Below are 17992 nucleotides of genomic sequence, written 5' to 3'. Positions count from 1 at the left end.
GAAGCAGACGCTGCTGCATTCAACCGTAAAATCCATAATTCATTTTCCTGAACCGAAATATTATTAATACTGAAGGATTTATCTACACACCAAAAAAAAAAAAATAAACCAAAAGAGAAAAACCCATCACTCATAGGAAGCAGAGAAAAGTTTAATAAAGTAAGATCAGAAATGTCGGAATTCATTTTCCTTATTTTAACGTGATATATTACGTGATATCAATTTCGCTTCCTGATGGTATTGTCTAAAGGCTGTGGTGTGTGAGGCAATTTGTTGCCCGTTTTCTCTAATATAGATGAAGGGAACCGACGCTTGGATAAAGCCTGTCCGACGACGAGAGAACGGGCGATATAATAAATTGCTGACTGCGTTTATGTTTCATGAAGCAAAGTGACCGCGCGCTCTTCCTGTTATTGCGCTTCTGGTTTTCAGCAAATTGCACCATCTTCCGACATTTATTAACCACCTTTCCGTTTGAATTTACGATGTCTTATCCTTGCTTTCTTTAACTTTACAGAACAAAATGAGCGCCGCGTCCGAACAACAGATGAACAAACGTCTGAATCTGGAGAAAGCTACGAATTTCATGAGGCAATACCGTGATCCGGATTCCCGTGAGCTGAAGAAGCTTTCCGCCAATCAATTCATGGAAGTCTGGAGCCACTACGACAAGGACGGTAAGCTGGAAAAACGAAACATACATTTTCTTGGATTTCTTTTGCTGTTCAAATTTTATATCTCTGTGGAATTTTCAGAAATATTCATTTTTGCAAATATTGAGCAAATTTAAAGATTTAAAAACAATTTTGTTATATTTTGTTTTCTTGTATTTCTTCACATTCTATTAACAAATATCTAATTACTGACATTTTCTAGGTAATGGTTATATTGAAGGCACGGAACTCGACGGATTCCTTAGGGAGTTTGTGTCGAGCGCGAACGTCACCGACATATCTCCAGAGGTAAGTTCGTAAATTGCTGACAGATCCACCGAAACTTCAACTTTATTGTTTCTTGTTTGCCAGGCTGTATCCGACGAGATGTTGGTCGAACTGAAGGCTTGCTTCATGGAAGCCTACGACGACAACCAGGACGGCAAAATCGATATCAGAGAGGTATTGTCGCCGCAAATTTCAATTACACTCTAATGTTTTGCCTTGTTCAATCAGTTGGCCCAGCTGCTCCCCATGGAGGAGAACTTCCTCTTGCTCTTCAGATTCGATAATCCGCTCGAATCCAGCGTCGAGTTCATGAAGGTTTTTACAGAAAAAAAAGACTAAAAAAAATCTATAGATGATAATTAATAAACTTGATTATTTCAGATTTGGAGGGAATACGATACTGATGGCAGCGGTTACATCGAAGCTGATGAATTGAAGGTAAATATTCAACAAAAATAAACCATTATAATAATTTTTATTTAATAAATCATCAAAGGAAATTTCTTCAAAAGAAAATTAATCTTGTTCCATTTTCACTCAACGCTGAAAACACTTTGAATATTTCAGATTACCATTAAAATTTTATTAGAAGTTTCTTTGTTTTAAATTAATTAACTTCTACGCGGAAACGAAAAGACGCAAATTAAAAATTCACGAGTTACATAATTTGATTTCAAACTTTTCGCAAAGATTTTAGCGCATAGCATTGTTACAATTTACACATTTGTAAAGTAACTTTTATTGTATACAGCAATAAAATTTAATTTACAACGCATTTAATAAAATTAATTACTTGTCTTGTTGGTCAACTTTTCCCAAAGTTTTATAAATTATGAACGCTGTAGATTATTACAAATTTAATATTCTGTATACGTAATTAATAATTCAATATTTTTCAGAACTTTTTGAGGGATTTACTCAAGGAAGCTAAGAAGATCAACGATGTTTCCGAGGATAAACTCATCGAGTACACTGACACTATGGTAACGGAAAACTGTCATTCTCCATGAAACTGTATCTCTTCAGATCTCACTATTTATTTTTAACAAAACTTTGTGTTTAACCTTTTCAAGTAACGATGTTACTTTAATTATATTATTTAATCATTAGTATAAACATGCATACTTTACTTATGATAAATATTAATTATTTTGCAGCTTCAGGTCTTCGATTCCAACAAAGATGGAAGACTGCAACTTTCCGAAATGGCAAAGTCAGTTTGCAACAATTCATTCTAATAAATTATATTAAAAAGAACATATTAAATTTCAGGCTACTTCCGGTTCGCGAGAACTTCCTGTGCCGTCAAGTTTTCAAAGTAAGTCCACTAAGTTTGTATATTTGCAACAGAAATACAAAGAAACAAAATCAAGTTATGCAAACATCTATAAATTACTTTTACACAAACCAAAATATTTCTATACACTTGATGTTTGCGTAATTTGATAACTTTCTAGATTGAATAGATCTACTTCTCCTATTAAAAATATAAAAAAAACACCACCGTCTTTGGTTTTCTTCTACTTTTTGAACCAGAAACACGTACTAATGTTGATTTCTTTTCTTCTTCACGACTTCTACAGCACTAGTATAATGAAAAAATACGTCTTCCTCGTGCACCGTATATTGTAATTTTGAATATTTCCTACTTAATTAGCGAACAAAAACAAACAAAAAATAAGAAAAAAATATAAACTAAATTTAAAATAAACTTAATAATAATTTCGACAATTAAATTATGTTGGATATTTTTTTACGTATCTTTCTTTCTTTCTTTCTTCTTCTTCTGCACGGCTTTATCTGTCTTGTCTTTGTCGTTAATCTTTAACTAGGAAGGAATAGAAGTAAGTAGACTAACTTAAACTATATTTTTTTTGTTCTTGTACTCTCATCATTGCACGATCACTAATGTTTACACTTCTTCTTCGACCGTAGATTAGATGAGCATGTTCATTTTCTTTGCATCTCTAGTTTCTTCTATATATGACATATAAGCATATACAAAGATAAGTGGTTTTCAATAACCATTTAAGTAAAAAAATCTTAACATATAAAATATACCCTAAATTAATTAAATTTTAATTCATTGTACATGTTAAACTTTGTTCTTTTTTAATGTTAATCATTTTCCTATATTGTACAAATATCCTAGAAAAGTTGCATACATCATTTTTATCAAAATAAAGTTAAGTGTTTATAACCGGACTAATCGAGATCTTAAAAAAAATTAAATTTCCAAACCGTATTACAGCGAATCCGCACTGATCAAAGGTATCAACTTTTCCATCATACTGATGGTAACGCTAATTGCCAAATAAATTATATTTACTACAGTTTTGTGAAGGAAAACTGAAAATGAATGTGCAACTTTTCTATATGAAATAATGAAAGGTCTGTTTGATTAATTAGTGGTGTAATTGTAGGGCGCAACAAAATTGACTAAAGATGACATCGAACGTGTATTTTCTCTGTACGACAGAGATAACAACGGTACGATAGAGAATGAGGAGCTGCGCGGTTTCTTGAAGGACTTATTGGAGCTTGTCAAGAAGGTTTGTAGAATTTCTCTGTTGAAATTACGATTACGTTTTTTTTGGTTGAATTTCCAGGATTACGACGCCCAAGATCTGCTGGACTTCGAGGAGACGATCCTGCGCGGAGTTGACTACAACCAGGATGGAAAAATCAATCGCAAAGAGTTGACGATGATCCTGCTTGCCATAGCCAAGCACAACCAAGAGGAAGAAACTTCCGCTTAAAAAAATGAAAATCTCAACAAAACAAAAAACAGCTCAACCAACACCAAAAAAAAATAACAACAACAAAAACTGATCCCATCCAGAATCCCACCATAATTTTTCGTCATTATTGCCAATTTAGAAAAAAAAAACAAACAGAAACTGCACAATAACTCCTCTGTCGTCCTTCAATGAAATTTGAGCGAATTAGTGTGCTTTTTGAATCGAGTCTTAAACACCAAAATAACAAGACTTTACTAATAAGTCTGTTGTTAAAGCATCAGTCCAAATTTTAAATGTGAATTTATAAAAATAATAATAACTCTTTGAAAATATATTAATAACGGATAATTAGAGTGAGAGAGAAATCTTCTAGAGCATATCAACGTAGAATAATGGAATGTATTCAGTATTATCAACAATCTTACGGCTTTCTCGTGGCTCTTTCAATAACGTTTAACTATATTCAAACGTAATACTATTATATAATAACTCTTTACAGGCTTATCGGTGTTGTTGTTACTGGTTATCCTGATTTTGGTGTCGCTTCAGTTTCTCTCCTATCACACAACGTTTGCAGCACAATCCCATATCTCTTCGAGCTTATCATGACATTCAAAAACAAAAAAAAACACGAAGCATATCAAGAAATAGTTAGTAAGAATTAAAGATTTGAACAGAACAAAAGATGATGGCCTTAGTAACTATTTCCTGCGATGAATTTTCTTTTTAATTTTAATCATCAAACTGGAAATGTTCGCTAAACAACAAGAATGATCAACATCTCGAATCTATGATGCTCCATAATTATGAAGAAAGAAGATGAAAATAATAATATATATTATATACATATATAAAATGCCAAATTTTCTTTAGTTTAAGTTGTTGTCTTTCATGATACAAATTCTATGTAAATTATACGTAATTCTTTACGATTCGAAACTGATTTATACGAGGAATTTAGATCAAATGAAATACAATGAAAACGATGAAGTAATCGCACTTTGTTTCCTACATAAACGTCCAATTTGCATATCCCCCATCACTTATTCCCTTTTACTTCAAGTACTAAACATCTTTACTAATTCCTAACCTATTTTTTGTATATATTATATGTATATTTTTTTAATTGATTGTATTTTAACTATAATATATTTATTTAAATTATTGTTAATTAATTTATTAAAATTTATGATTAAATGTTATTAAATGAAATTCAAGATTTAATTACTTGCAACGATACAATCAACTATTAAGATTAATTAAACCGATTTTTACAAATAACGGAAAGTTTTCTATAATCGACAAAACATTCAACAAATTAATCTGATTCAATTTACAATGTTCCTGTTTTGAATTTAATAACATTTATCTAATTATTTTATCATTGTCTAATTATTTGTTTATGTAAATTTGTTCAATAAAAGATCTATTTGGAATCGACTTTAAGCATATAGATGGATTAATATAATTAAGATTTCAAAAAAATAATAATAATTGCAAAGCATGTCTGTTCGATTTCTCTGAAACTAACAAAATAAAAATTTGATATTGTATAACTGTAACGATTGTTGCCAAATGTAATGGTACTTACTATTTAAAAAGATGTTTAATAATATAAAGATTGATTCAAATAATATATAAATGTATATTAAAGAAAAATTATGGAACTGATGTTAATCGATGTATTTATTTGTCTCTATGTGAATGTTCAATAATAAAAAAATATTCTAATGTGATTCGTTTTTTCAACTTCAAAAATCATTAATTTTCTCGATTACTATAAACGACACAATCAACAATGACCACTCGAATTAAATATAAATATTTAAGCTTTTTAACGTGTCTTCCGTCACATTTATATCTCTTTCTAATGTTCTGTAATTTACGTTCAAAGTTGAAAAAATATGTTATGAAACCTCGAATTATGTCTTCACAAATCATCAATTTTCTTGATTACTATACACGACACATCATCAATGATAACTCCAATTAAATAAAAAATATTTTGGCTTTTTAACGTGTCTTCCGTCACATTTGTATCTCTTTCTAATGTTCTGTAATTTACGTTCAAAGTTGAAAAAATATGTTATGAAACCTCGAATTATGTCTTCACAAATCATCAATTTTCTCGATTACTATACACGACACAATCATCAATGACTACTACAATTAAATACAAATATTTAGGCTTTTTAACGTGTCTTCCGTCTCATTTGTATCTCTTTCTAATGTTCTGTAATTTACGTTCAAATTTGAAAAAATATGTTATGAACCCTTGAATTATGTCTTCACAAATCATCAATTTTCTCGATTACTATACATGACACAATCATCAATGACCACTCCAATTAAATACAAATATTTAGGCTTTTTAACGTGTCTTACCTCACATTTGAATCTCTTTCTAATGTTCTGCAATTTACGTTCAAATTTGAAAAAATATGTTATGAATCCTCGAATTATGTCTTCACAAATCATAAATTTTCTCGATTACTATACACGACAATAATCATCAATGATAACTACAAATAAATAAAAATATTTTGGCTTTCTAACGTGTCGTCCGCCATATTTGTATCTCTTTCTAATGTTCTGTAATTTACGTTCAAAATTGAAAAAATATGTTATGAATCCACGAATTATGTCTTCACAAATCATGACACAATTATCAATGATCACTCCAATTAAATACAAATTTTTAGGCTTTTTAACGTCTTTTCCGTCATATTTATATCTCTTTTTAATGTTCTGTAATTTACGTTCAAAGTTGAAAAATATGTTATGAACCCTCAAATTATGTCTTCACAAATTATCAATGTACTCGGTAAATACATGACAGAATTGTCAGTGAGCAGTACAATTAAAGACAAATTTTTAGACTTTCTAACGTGCTATAACCAATGTCCTGTAATTTACGATTAAAAAAACGTTTTTAAGACTCGAAAATTTTGCAGCTATTTATATTTTGATAATAAGGATAACATTATGACAACAGAAATACAACATAATTTGCAACACACTTTATTTAACTACAACTAGACTTATTATCGATGATTAATATAAGCTATTTGGCTATTTGGCATTAACGTATTGCGCATTCTTACATACATAGATACTACCACGTTAGGCAACCAAAGTAGCTGAAAATATGCTTACATGATTAGAGATACTTTTATTGCGTCGCACAGCAGTTTACATAAGTTACATGACACCGAAAAAACACAAACTTTTGACTAGATTTCTCATATACGACATACATTATTTTAATATTCAATTAGATCGTGACCGCATTTGGCGCATTTCTCTTGAATCGCGGCTATCGGCGCTTGGTGATCCACGGATTTGGATCTTCTGTGCTTGCCAACTCTTATCGGTACATTCAAGAAACCATTGTTTGGTGATTCTCCCTCACCTGCAAGAATTGTTATATTGCAAGTAAAGTCAAGATTCATATAAACATATAGTATTTACTTGAACTGTATTCGTCCTCGTCGTTATCTTCCAATAGAGGCTTGCACTTTAAGTTTTCCGGTTCTGAGTTCGGTCTTTTCGAAGAGTCAGGTTCTATACCTTGGTACATATCCAAATGCGAATCGAGCGAGAACTGTTTCCCGGACATTAGGATTCCCTTAATCCTGCGTCTCATGTCTGAAACCATGAGTTATCGTAATTTCAGTATTTAATTCATTTTGTTACTTTGTATGTATCAAAAAATGGTTGTGTATATTTTGTAATGAACTCACAAGGACTACTAGGTGCGGCTAGTCTGAATTGGCCGAAACTCTTGGAATACTCAGCCAAGACTTCGCCCTGATCGTAGATGCCTGCAAAACTGCCGTTGACGATTTTAGGCGACATCGGCGAGTTGGCCAGAAGCAAGCTGGTTCCAAAATTTTCATTTTTCACTTTCGTTTCTAAAAAAGAACGTCAACAGTTCAAGGAAGGAAGTTGTTTGATTTTGGAAATTGAGGGAATTGTATTTTCATTTGTTGGAAATAAAAAGAAAAAAACGTGTATAAATTTAAGAAAACAGGTGAAATAAATAATTTATTTTGAAAATATCATGCGGTTTGGATTGCTTTCACGTTACCTTTCAGAGGTACTTTCACTCTAGTCGGAGCTATCATCTGCTGTTCGGCATCTTGCAGAATCTCGTTGGCAACAAATTTGATCTCCTTCCAGTCCTTAATGATGTCCTCGTTGGTAGTGTATTGGGACGTCACTGTAAATCTGATGACGTATTTATCTTTGAGCGCTGCCGGTACGCAATGAAGATTCCCACGTGAGTTCAACCTCTTCAGGAGCTTCTCCGTCGATGTGTTCTCTCCTTTCAGACGGAACACTACAAGACCAAGGTGTCTAGCAGCGGGTATCTCGAATCTTGGATCGGCCAAAACCAGAGCCTCGAATTTTTGGGCGTAACGTACACCCTGCGATAAACGAATTGTTTTAATACATTACAACTAAAAGTTTTGATGAAACTAACTTCTCTAATGTGCTTTTGCAAACCCATAATCCCATAGTTTCGGATGACGAACCAAAGTTTCAGCGCTCTGAAACGTTTGCTAAGAGGAATTTGCCAATGCTAAAATTTGAATAAATTACATATATGAAAAAAATAATGTTTCGTTTCAACAATTTTACCATGTAGTCGATAGCTAAGCCTGAATTGTCGTGTTTCAAATATAGTGGGTCAACGTTGAACGTTCTATGTAACGCATTACTATTTTTCACCCTAAACAAAAAAAAACAATTACAACCATTAGTATGTTGATACCAATCAAACTAACTATTAATTCTGTATATAAAGTGTATTCAGAATGAAGTACATAGTTTTACATACTTTTAGTAAATGAATTGTTGTCATTTTTACTTACCACATCGCAGTGCAATCAAAATGAATCATAAGCCATTTGGAAGGATTGAATGCGAACGAATCGGCATATTCGATGCCCTTCAACCAACCCCTAAACTCCGGACATATGAAAGCACTTCCGGCATAGGCGGCATCTATGTGCAACCACAGATTCTCAGTGTCGCAGACCTGTGCGACTTCTTCTAAATTATCGAAAGCACACGAACCTGTTGTTCCCAAAGTATTACAAACCTAAACCAAAAACAAACATTTAGGAAATAATTTAGATTTACAAGAACAGTTTCAATAAACTTTGTAAAAATATATTGGAATAAAAATTAACTGGAAAAGTTATGTTTAAATATAATTGATTGTGATGTGAAGTATATTATACACAGTAAAGTAAAGGAAGTGAATGCTTCGAGAAAAGATTGGCTCCGATAATAGGAATATGCTCATTTTGATTTCGCTCTAATGATCGGAGGGATTGCAGAAGTAATTTGTGAAATGAGCCGCGTATTGTTGCGTCTGGGGATCGGAAAAATAAAGGATTAGTTGCGGCGGTATCTGCGTTGCACCACAGATGAGTAATTGGACCAATCTCCTTAAAACATTTTCCCTTCCCCTCCAGTCTTTTCCCATTGGGTTCAATTAATAGCCCTTACAGATCTGTCAACGTAGAAGCAGGATTATTAACGTCCTGCATCGCAATTTGTTAGCGCTCACCCAGAACGGAATTAAGCCCATCTCTCGGTCCTTCTTGATTGTCTCCTGGAGCTTCGGACCGCGCATAGAGAGGTTCTCGTCGGACGGGACGTATCTAATCTTCACCAGCCCTATGATTCCTGCCTTCTCAACGCTGGAGTGCGCTTGGTCGGAACAGTAACCCACCAGACGGGCGTTGATCTCTGCATCCTCCAGGTCCGGATAGTGTTTCTGATATTGCTTGATTGCTTGCGTTCTTCCAGCCAAGAGAGAAATCAGCGTTGCTTCACTTGCCGTCGTCTTAGCACACGAATTAAGCAATGTATATTACTAGTTACTTAATTTAAAGTTGAACACTGATTCTTACTTGTATCACTCCACCGCCAGTTGAATCCTTCCTGGTATGCAGAAACTCGTCTGGAAGTCCAATCATCTTGCCTAACCAATTCATCACAATGGTCTCTAATTCAGTACCAGCCGGACTCGATGCCTTCAAATTATCAAAAATATATAACATTAAACTATACAAAAGTTACTCGCTTAACAAACGTCGTTTCGCATAACGAGTAACGAGGATATTGTTTATAGCAGATAATAATTTGTGTTTGCTGTAGCAAGTAATATTTGTTTATTTCGGTATAGAAATTATGAATATCCGGAAATTCTGGAATGGATTATGGTCGTTAAACGAGGTTCCACTGCATAATTATAAAATAAGATTTATAAATATCAAGTTTACATTGAAATTTGATGAAGTTCTAGTTAAAATGTATTTAAATACCTGGCGAATCCACCAATAATATAAAATTGTGATCGTATTTGTAATAATTTCCTAAATACAAATTAATTTTTTAAAATTCTTATCAATAATTATGTAGCTGAAGCAAATTGCGATTTTGACCAAAAATTGTGAATGCTTACCCAGGTGAAGCAAATACAGTTGATGGCATCGGCCAACATGTCTCCAAGAAGTGAAGGATAACTGTTGAGCGCGGGAAAATACGCATGCATATGAGGACTCTGCCAGTGGGTGATACCGGGCATGATGATACCTTCGACATCTTTAAAAATATCCTTCCAACTTTCACCTTCTACCGGCGCACTGTCCGGAAGAATGTCGTGCATGAATCCGGGCTTCTTGTCGGGAAATACTCGCCTATCTCGGATCCCCGATAAATAATCGGCGATGTAGTCGACCATTTCTTTCCCTGAAATCGACATGTAAATAACAGTACCCATTCCGAATCCAATTGTGCCAATCCGACGCAAATAAAGCTACTTTATTGAAGGGGGCGGAGGAGGAAAGCGATAAATAAATTTGTTACAAAATCACAAAACGGTATATTGGAAATTGTAGCGCGATACGAAATTGTATTGTTACAGAAAGCGTACGTGTATGTATGTAGATGAGCTCACCCCTAATCCTGTATTCGTCGACGTCCATCTCGTATAATAGACTTTTAGTTTCAGACACGGACAGTCACTATCCAATAATGACGAATTATTAAAGTCGCTCCGTTTCGGCTGAATGCGACAATACGTTTAAGTCTTAGCGCACTTTTATGGAATTAATCTGATTCTACGGAACGAAAAAAAAAAAATAAACAGCATGTGTAAAAGAAAGAAGAACATTTAATCCTCGACATTTCTTTCTCTTTCTGGATTCATCGATTTATTTTTTAATTCAATTAATCTTTAACTTACAAAATTATCATACACACAAAACAATAATCTACATAATTTTTTATAGCATTCGAAGGTCATTTCTGTTTAAGTGGTTACATGTGGTCATTAATTTTCCATAAATTATAATCCAAATTTCTTTATCACATTCAATATGAATAGCGTAATTTAATGCAGAAGATTATTTCAAATTTAAAACATATATATTATTTAAAACGATTTAAGTCAATAGCCCTTTGTTTCAATGTACTTTTTTATGTTGAATCATAAATCCAATTATAATTATTATATTTTTAACTTGTACAAAAAAACAATACTAAATATAAGATAATAATACATTATTTAATATTATTAATTATGTAAGTAATTTGAAACACAAAACTACGTTTCATAGATAATTATCAATTTTTAATGATAAAATATATATTTAAATGTTTCATCATGTAATTAGATTTGTTTTGTTGTAAAAAACATCCAATAATATGCAGAAAGTAATTATTTTCAAAATAATAAAAGTTTGTAATGTTTGTTAAAAAAAACCTCAATAGATTCATAATAATTTTCTTGATGTTTCTAAACTAGAACTATTAATTAAACAATGGATAAATAGTAATAGACTTAATTTAAATATAATAATATTTTCCTATTTGCTTCAAAAAAATCCCAAAATGAGAAATCAAAATTAATAGATTTAAACATTGTTCAGATTTAAGTTCTAATTCAAATGATAATAATGACTACTCTTAATAGATTTAGTTTCTTACCTTCTGAACTTTACTCTTGAGAGAAATATAGAATAAGACACTTTTGTGCTGATGATTTTCGTCTTCGCCGACCGGAAAAACGCACGAAAGTCGAATGCGATCAACAAGTGTCGTCGAGTTTCCTTTATATAGGGTGGACCATCCCTCCACCACTTTTCTATATATCCCAGAGACACGTACATTATGTAAGCGACTATGTATTGCGTATTACAGCAACGCCCACCGGTCCAAATGGCATAATTTTAATACATAAAAAAGGGGAAATAATTAAAAATCGTCGAAAGAAAGAGCGTAAAAGATTTGAATAAAACAAATGTGTTATTAGTTCTGCAAATTAAGCACGAATTGAAGGTTTTACTTTCTTTCGTTGATAAGAAAAATGTACATACATTTTATGAAGGTCAAAGAAATATTAAAGTTATTACAATAGTAATAGTTTTGTTTGTTTGTTATTGCAAGTAGCGATTTAAAGAAATCGAGGTATCATCTGCAAAAAACATTGTAAATTGGAAACTGGAACAAATTGAGGACCAGAAATAAAAACTCGACAATTTGAAAATCTTTTTCAAAAACGTTACACCTCATCGGTAATTCAATTATTCTGTAAATAAATGTGTAAATCTAAATAGTAATAAATGAATACAATTTAAATAATCAATTTTAATAATAACCATGAAATTAGATAAATATTTACAAAGTAGTAGTGAATTAATGATTGCCATGAAAAAAAAAACAATATACATTTGAGCAACTATTGAGAAAAAAAATCTAATTGCAATCACCATAGAAACCTGAATAAAAATCGTTTTAAGTTGTCAAATAAAGCATCTTATCTGTGAAATCGATATGTTCATAAAGTTAATATGCACGGCCAAAAGGCTAGAGAAAAAAAAGTTGGATTTGTTGCAAGAGAAGCATGGCGCGTGGAATCAGGCCCAGGACAAAGAGGCGGCCTTTACTCTGGGTCAAAAGTACAGAAGGCGAATGGTCGATTTGAGACGACGGTGCACCAGATGCTGCAGCTTCCCAAAACACTCCTTCCTCTATCGACGATGCTTCAACCTGCGACGCGACGGCACCTGCGAGAATTACACGGCGAAAAGCGTGGCCGGTTTCTTCGGCGGTTTTTGTCTAACCTACGTCTTCTTCATGTTCTTCGTGCTGCAACTGAATTTCAAGCTGTCCACTGCGACGATCATGTGCTCCATCTTCGGCAGCATTCTCACGATCGGCCTGGCCTTCAGCTTCAAAGTTCGGTGAGAAAAACAAAGAGCCATAATTACTCCTGCAGCTGGAGAACAATCATCGTATTCAAATGAGGGGGGAAGGACGTGCACTTGAAACTAATTAAATTTCGCAGATGCATTGTGTTCCTCGTGTTGCCACAGTTCTTTTCGAAGAAGGGAAGACAGGCCCTTCTGGCATACGCCTTCATACTTGCCATCACAGGGCCCGCTAAAAATACCTTGAACAACATGAGCATCCTAGGAGAATCGATGGCCTGCGGACAGGAACAACTTAAAGCGGCGGTGAGGCAAATCCTGGAAGTTATCAAGAAACCCTTCTATGCCATCCGCGACGCGATAAAAGCAGTTGTGAAGACCGTAAAAGAAATAGTGGTTAAAATCAAAGAAATACTGCTAACTATAAAAAGGATCATCATGTCCTTGAGTATTTTGATCATTTTGCTAAAAATCATAAATAATCAATTCTTTTTTTTATCCAACAGTTAAAGTCATTAAATCAGCATTCGAATTCATCGCAAACATAATGAACTTTTGCAACAAGGAAATTGGCACACCTTACCAACGGTGCAAGAGCGCTTTCGAAGACGCCATCACGGATTGTAACGCAAAGCTGGGACCTCTTTTCAACTGGTTATGCAATATAACTTACTTAGTGAAAAGCGTCTGTTACATTGTTAAACTGTTGGACTACGTATGTATGGTTGTCGATTTCATCAAGGACACCGTCAGTACAATACTCTTAAGCACGTAACTTCTTAAGATTTTTTTTATATTTTAATGCATATTTCCAACCCACAGGAGTAAAGCAATTTGTTCGTCATATAAGAACAATGTTTTACGTTCGCATCAAGTTTTCCCACTCTTTCCATTATGAATCTAATCATTCCAAGTCGATGACGGACATTACTACCGGCATCGTCACTGAACTAAAGCAACGCACTTCCGGTTTGATTCGCATCTTCGATTTCATGAGCTGCGCCGCGAGTCTTTTCTTCATTTTTATGGTGTTCAAGTAAGTTAACTTTAATATACACTTTCCAGACGTCTCGAGTTTTCCACAATGTATTCCAATTTGTAAAATACAAGTATAGGTGGTTTCTGGATCACTTGAAACAAAAAATCCTACAAAATTTGTTTTTCGGACAACAAATTCTATCCTAGATGAAATTACCTCCGGATTTCTAATTTTGGTATTCAGAAATCTATAATGTCGATTATTTTAATTGCAAAATGAATGTATTAAAGTAATGATTAATTGGTGATCTAACTTGCAGAGTAATATACTATCGTCATAAGTTTTTGACCAACGAAAGATTTGATAATAAATTCATTACCGATGATTTTCGAAAAATCGACTTGAGGCGCGCTCAGATGGGATTAGAAACGGTGCTGCCATTGAATCACAGAGAGCGCCAGCAATATATAACGGTCTATTAAACATATTTTTCAAATAACAATAACAATTATTTCGTTTTTCATATATGCAGACAAGTTCCGTCCGATTAATAACCAAAGAGAAATCGCAACTCTCCCAATCAACTATGGTTCTACTCATGGCCAGCATGAAACTATTGACTCATATGGCAACCGATTATTCTCTCTATTGGATCATGACTTTGATCAGATACTACGGCAGATTTCAATCGAAGATTGAAGGTTCTTGCGAAATCATTAAAAACTTTCAAAATTATTGATTCTATTACTTATTGTAGCTCCTAATGTTCCAACGTTGAAAATTCAGGGCGAGGGTTTCCTCGCCAAATTGCTTAAAGGAATTGTTAAAGCATTCCAGCCAATTGGATTAAATTTGGAAGTCGATACAATTCCATGTCTTCCTGATCCAATTCCACCGGATTATGATAGATATATACAAATTGGTACCCATTTCCAATTAATATTCAACAAAATTATTTATGCAATGAATAAATTATTTCAGCATCGCTTTTAGTATTGTGCTGGTTTTTAGCGCTATTTGAACCGTACGGTCTTCGCTTTAGGCATTCTGTTATGTGTTTTTATCATCCTCAAAGAGCTCGGGAGAGATCTATTTGGCTTTATAATAATATCTTGAGATCCAGATCATCATTTCTAAAGTTTGCCAGAAGACAGTTACGTAGAAAAGTAAAGGGCGACAAGAGAATTACGAAGATCACTTGTATGGAATATCTAAGGGCTAATTTAAAGTGATTCATTCAAATATATTTCAAATCAAATTGTAATTGCTTTAATTTTTCGTAGGTGCCGCATATGCCGGTGGATTTTAGGTGAAGGCAAACAGGAAGCTTGTCTTTTGTGCGGTGAGGTTTTCAGAGAAGGAGTTGGAAAGAAGCCGATCAAATGCCAAACGCCGGATTGTCCTGGTATTTACTGTGAACAATGTTTTGCTGACTTGCAGAATTTGTGCACCGTCTGTTTAGATCCGATACAGTACGGAGATATATCTGACATTAGTGAAGAAAAGTAAGTGTGCTTATTATCAATATGCTTACAAGCTACATTCAATTTAAATATTTACAGAGATTCTTCAGAAGATGATGAAAAACAAAGAAAGAAAGTGGATAGAAAAAAGAAGTTTATAAAGAGAAAGCAGGAGGATTTCCACGATGACAACGATGAAGATGATTATGATGATGATCGAGGCGCTTTAATAAGAAAAACTGAAAAAGATTTGGATTATTTCAGTTCCCCGCCTGAATCAAGTGGCAATGAAACCGATTACTCGTACACTTATCAGACCATCAAAGATATTACAAAACCGTCGGGAGATTATAGAAGAGATCACTTCAAAGATCTGGAAGAACAAGGACTTCCGAATCAGGCATCCATGGACGATTTTCATGGCGATACAACTGATATAACAACTGATTTCGATTCGTCATCTAGTCACATAACTGAATTTAAAAGCCCGAGTTCGCTGCAGCACTTGAACACCTCGATACGTCCGACATTGAACGACCACGGATCAAAGTTGTCTTTATTAAATTCCTCTCCGAGCCAAAATAGCGTTACAACACCAACAACTTCGCTCGTGCAGGAGGAAATTTCTTCTCATCCGCAGGATGATCTAACAATGATAAATCTATTTGCTAAACGAACAAACTCCAAAATTTCCACAGAGAGTATTGCAATGGAAGAAATCCCAACAGATTCAACAATGCAGGGAACATCGGTACGTCAACCTCTTTCGTCGCATACAGAAACCACCTTTATTTTATCTCCAAGGAGATACGGTTCGAACAGCAATTTGTCTTCCACTGGAAGAACATCAAGAGAATTGATTTCAAAAACCAGTTTAATAACGGAATTGGAGAATGTTCGTGAAGCAATTCATGCGAATATCACAAAACAAATTTTAAGCAGGAAAAGACCAGAAATACCAATGCAGGGTGTTAAACATCCGTATGATGGTCTTTCCGAACTTGATTTCGGACGTGACCATCCAGACGTTCCTAACTTAAATTTAGAATTCTTGCAAGTGGATGAAAACACTGGAACAGTCAAAACATGCTGTTGCACGAAAAGACACTATTGCAACTGTAAATACTTTAAGAATTCTGTTACATATAGAATAGATAGCGACTCGTCGAGGAACGGAGAAAGTAGTTCTTTCATTACAGAAATCCTATCACCGAAAACAAATTTGAAAACACCAAAGGATGATAATTCCGTTATAGTCTCGTCAATATTAAAAACAAAGAGAAATCCTACATTCACAGTTCAACAGGCTATATCTCCAATAAGTATAGAGCCTGGCGATAGTCCCATAACATCAACATATCCAGAGAGCTACTCGGATATCCACAGGGAAGTAAGATTTGTTCATCCTGAAAAATCTGCAACTACTTCCAGTAGCACATCAACTTACATCACAGATCCTTACGACTTTGGCGTGGATCCAATCCTAGAACCAATAGCTACATCATCGTCCAGCAACTACTTCGAGGAAGGTCTACGGCAAAGGCGAATGACTACTAAAGATGAACTATATAGACAGAGGATTAAAGATTATTACAGAAAGTTAAAATATGATTACGTTCGCTATTATGAGCCACCGCCAATGAAAATGAATCCTATTAAAAAGTTCATTAATCTATTTAGGAAAAAAAATAAAAAGTTGTATTCCTAGTTGATATTCAATTGTATCTATCGACTAATCATTTTCAACATAAATATAATTAACAATTAAACTGACGTAATACGTTTTTTTTTTCTAATATATTAAGTGAGCTCCGGATCCAACAAAAAATTAAACTTCAGAATTTGGCATAAATTTCTGTTCGCGGTGTTGTTTGTTTCATTTTCATTATTTTACTCTTTTCGAATTAACTAAGATACAAATTATTACGTAAATTAGTTATGATTTTAAGTTGATTTCCTTGGAATAAATAATAAAAAGGGTAATTTTGGATAGGGGTACCTAAATGGGCGCAACGCAGTCTGCTGAAGAACCGGATACTGGAAGTGAACACGAGGTGGAAGAAGAGGTGCAGAATAAATCGTTTGGAACTAAAGCTGTTCATAATTTTTTCTCGATCTTCAGTAATATTAGAAACGATGAAACATTGGATAGCACAGATTCCGATATCACACTAGAAGATTTCTCACATTTGGATAAGCGGAGGTCATCTGGTGCGGACGCCAAGAAGAGTTCAGGTGAAGATCAAGATTTTGCAAGGATACCAGGAAACAGTGTTGTGCAGAATTTGTGGGATAGCAGAGGTAACACGTCTGGACAGAATTTGAGCTCAGGGCGAGTATCTGGGCAGAGTTCAGGTGTGATATCCGGTTTAAATTTGGAGGAGCTACTTTCAAAGCAAGTTGCTGACGCCGTAGCAGAAGAACTGAAGCGCAGGAGTGGTGTTGGTTCGGAGGACGGGGAAGGCATGAGAGGTTATCAAAGGTATTCCAGGGAACCGGCGGAGAAGGACCAGCAAGATCTAACTGACTGCCCAGTACCGCACAATATGAAAAGTTGCTGTCGCTCTTGTTGCGAACCATTGCAAAAGAGTTTGGATGCTGTTAGAAACAACGCTAATACTTGCTACCAGCACAACTG

General features: G+C 34.1%; 3 protein-coding genes across 6 annotated transcripts in view; 2 read left to right on the top strand and 1 right to left on the bottom strand.

Moving 5' to 3' along the window:
• The window catches only part of LOC108567205 (calbindin-32), an 89038-nt gene extending 84269 nt beyond the window's left edge, over nucleotides 1–4769 (top strand). For 3 of the 4 annotated variants that reach the window (XM_017927538.1, XM_017927537.1, XM_017927539.1), the window contains 11 exons: nucleotides 518–677; nucleotides 877–962; nucleotides 1026–1115; nucleotides 1170–1256; nucleotides 1323–1379; nucleotides 1841–1924; nucleotides 2099–2154; nucleotides 2214–2259; nucleotides 2774–2785; nucleotides 3365–3493; nucleotides 3551–4769. In XM_017927538.1, coding sequence (XP_017783027.1) covers nucleotides 524–677; nucleotides 877–962; nucleotides 1026–1115; nucleotides 1170–1256; nucleotides 1323–1379; nucleotides 1841–1924; nucleotides 2099–2154; nucleotides 2214–2259; nucleotides 2774–2785; nucleotides 3365–3493; nucleotides 3551–3700 — 951 coding nt within the window. In that variant the 5' untranslated portion in view covers nucleotides 518–523 and the 3' untranslated portion in view covers nucleotides 3701–4769. The remainder of the gene's footprint in view (nucleotides 1–517; nucleotides 678–876; nucleotides 963–1025; nucleotides 1116–1169; nucleotides 1257–1322; nucleotides 1380–1840; nucleotides 1925–2098; nucleotides 2155–2213; nucleotides 2260–2773; nucleotides 2786–3364; nucleotides 3494–3550) is intronic. The other variant, XM_017927540.1, reaches the window with a different exon arrangement.
• A 1869-nt stretch (nucleotides 4770–6638) lies between these two features.
• LOC108567253 (histidine decarboxylase) lies at nucleotides 6639–11736 on the bottom strand. The gene is made up of 12 exons (XM_017927611.1): nucleotides 11690–11736; nucleotides 10659–10821; nucleotides 10164–10450; nucleotides 9610–9732; nucleotides 9264–9542; nucleotides 8560–8789; nucleotides 8327–8417; nucleotides 8169–8267; nucleotides 7773–8112; nucleotides 7426–7596; nucleotides 7154–7330; nucleotides 6639–7094 (listed from the first exon to the last, which is right to left on the bottom strand). The coding sequence occupies exons 2-12, from the start codon at nucleotides 10684–10686 to the stop codon at nucleotides 6946–6948; spliced, it is 1974 nt and encodes a 657-aa protein (XP_017783100.1). The 5' UTR covers nucleotides 10687–10821; nucleotides 11690–11736; the 3' UTR covers nucleotides 6639–6945.
• Nucleotides 11737–12535: 799 nt separating this feature from the next.
• Nucleotides 12536–17062, top strand: LOC108567192 (DC-STAMP domain-containing protein 2-like). Its single transcript, XM_017927522.1, has 10 exons — nucleotides 12536–12945; nucleotides 13050–13360; nucleotides 13419–13679; nucleotides 13735–13948; nucleotides 14211–14364; nucleotides 14424–14592; nucleotides 14649–14813; nucleotides 14873–15119; nucleotides 15175–15396; nucleotides 15454–17062. The coding sequence occupies exons 1-10, from the start codon at nucleotides 12536–12538 to the stop codon at nucleotides 17060–17062; spliced, it is 3762 nt and encodes a 1253-aa protein (XP_017783011.1).
• The last annotated feature ends 930 nt before the right edge of the window (nucleotides 17063–17992 follow it).

Source organism: Nicrophorus vespilloides, unplaced genomic scaffold (assembly GCF_001412225.1).
Source record: "Nicrophorus vespilloides isolate i.1.1-1 unplaced genomic scaffold, Nicve_v1.0, whole genome shotgun sequence".
Taxonomy (NCBI): domain Eukaryota; kingdom Metazoa; phylum Arthropoda; class Insecta; order Coleoptera; family Silphidae; genus Nicrophorus; species Nicrophorus vespilloides.
Note: the sequence above shows the minus strand (reverse complement) of the source record. Positions and strands in the feature narration are given on the sequence as shown.

What these genes read in the sequence shown, in the direction of transcription:
- LOC108567253 (XM_017927611.1), bottom strand. Translation starts at nt 10,686, where the DNA reads ATGGACGTCGACGAATACAGGATTAGGG. An exon ending in CGACGAATACAGGATTAGGG is followed by an intron (nt 10,451 to 10,658) that starts GTGAGCTCATCT and finishes TGTCGATTTCAG; the next exon opens with GGAAAGAAATGGTCGACTAC. An exon ending in GCTTAGCTATCGACTACATG is followed by an intron (nt 8,268 to 8,326) that starts GTAAAATTGTTG and finishes TTCAAATTTTAG; the next exon opens with CATTGGCAAATTCCTCTTAG.
- LOC108567192 (XM_017927522.1), top strand. Translation starts at nt 12,536, where the DNA reads ATGTTCATAAAGTTAATATGCACGGCCAAAAGGCTAGAGAAAAAAAAG. An exon ending in ATTTCAATCGAAGATTGAAG is followed by an intron (nt 14,593 to 14,648) that starts GTTCTTGCGAAA and finishes TACTTATTGTAG; the next exon opens with CTCCTAATGTTCCAACGTTG. An exon ending in TATCTAAGGGCTAATTTAAA is followed by an intron (nt 15,120 to 15,174) that starts GTGATTCATTCA and finishes AATTTTTCGTAG; the next exon opens with GTGCCGCATATGCCGGTGGA.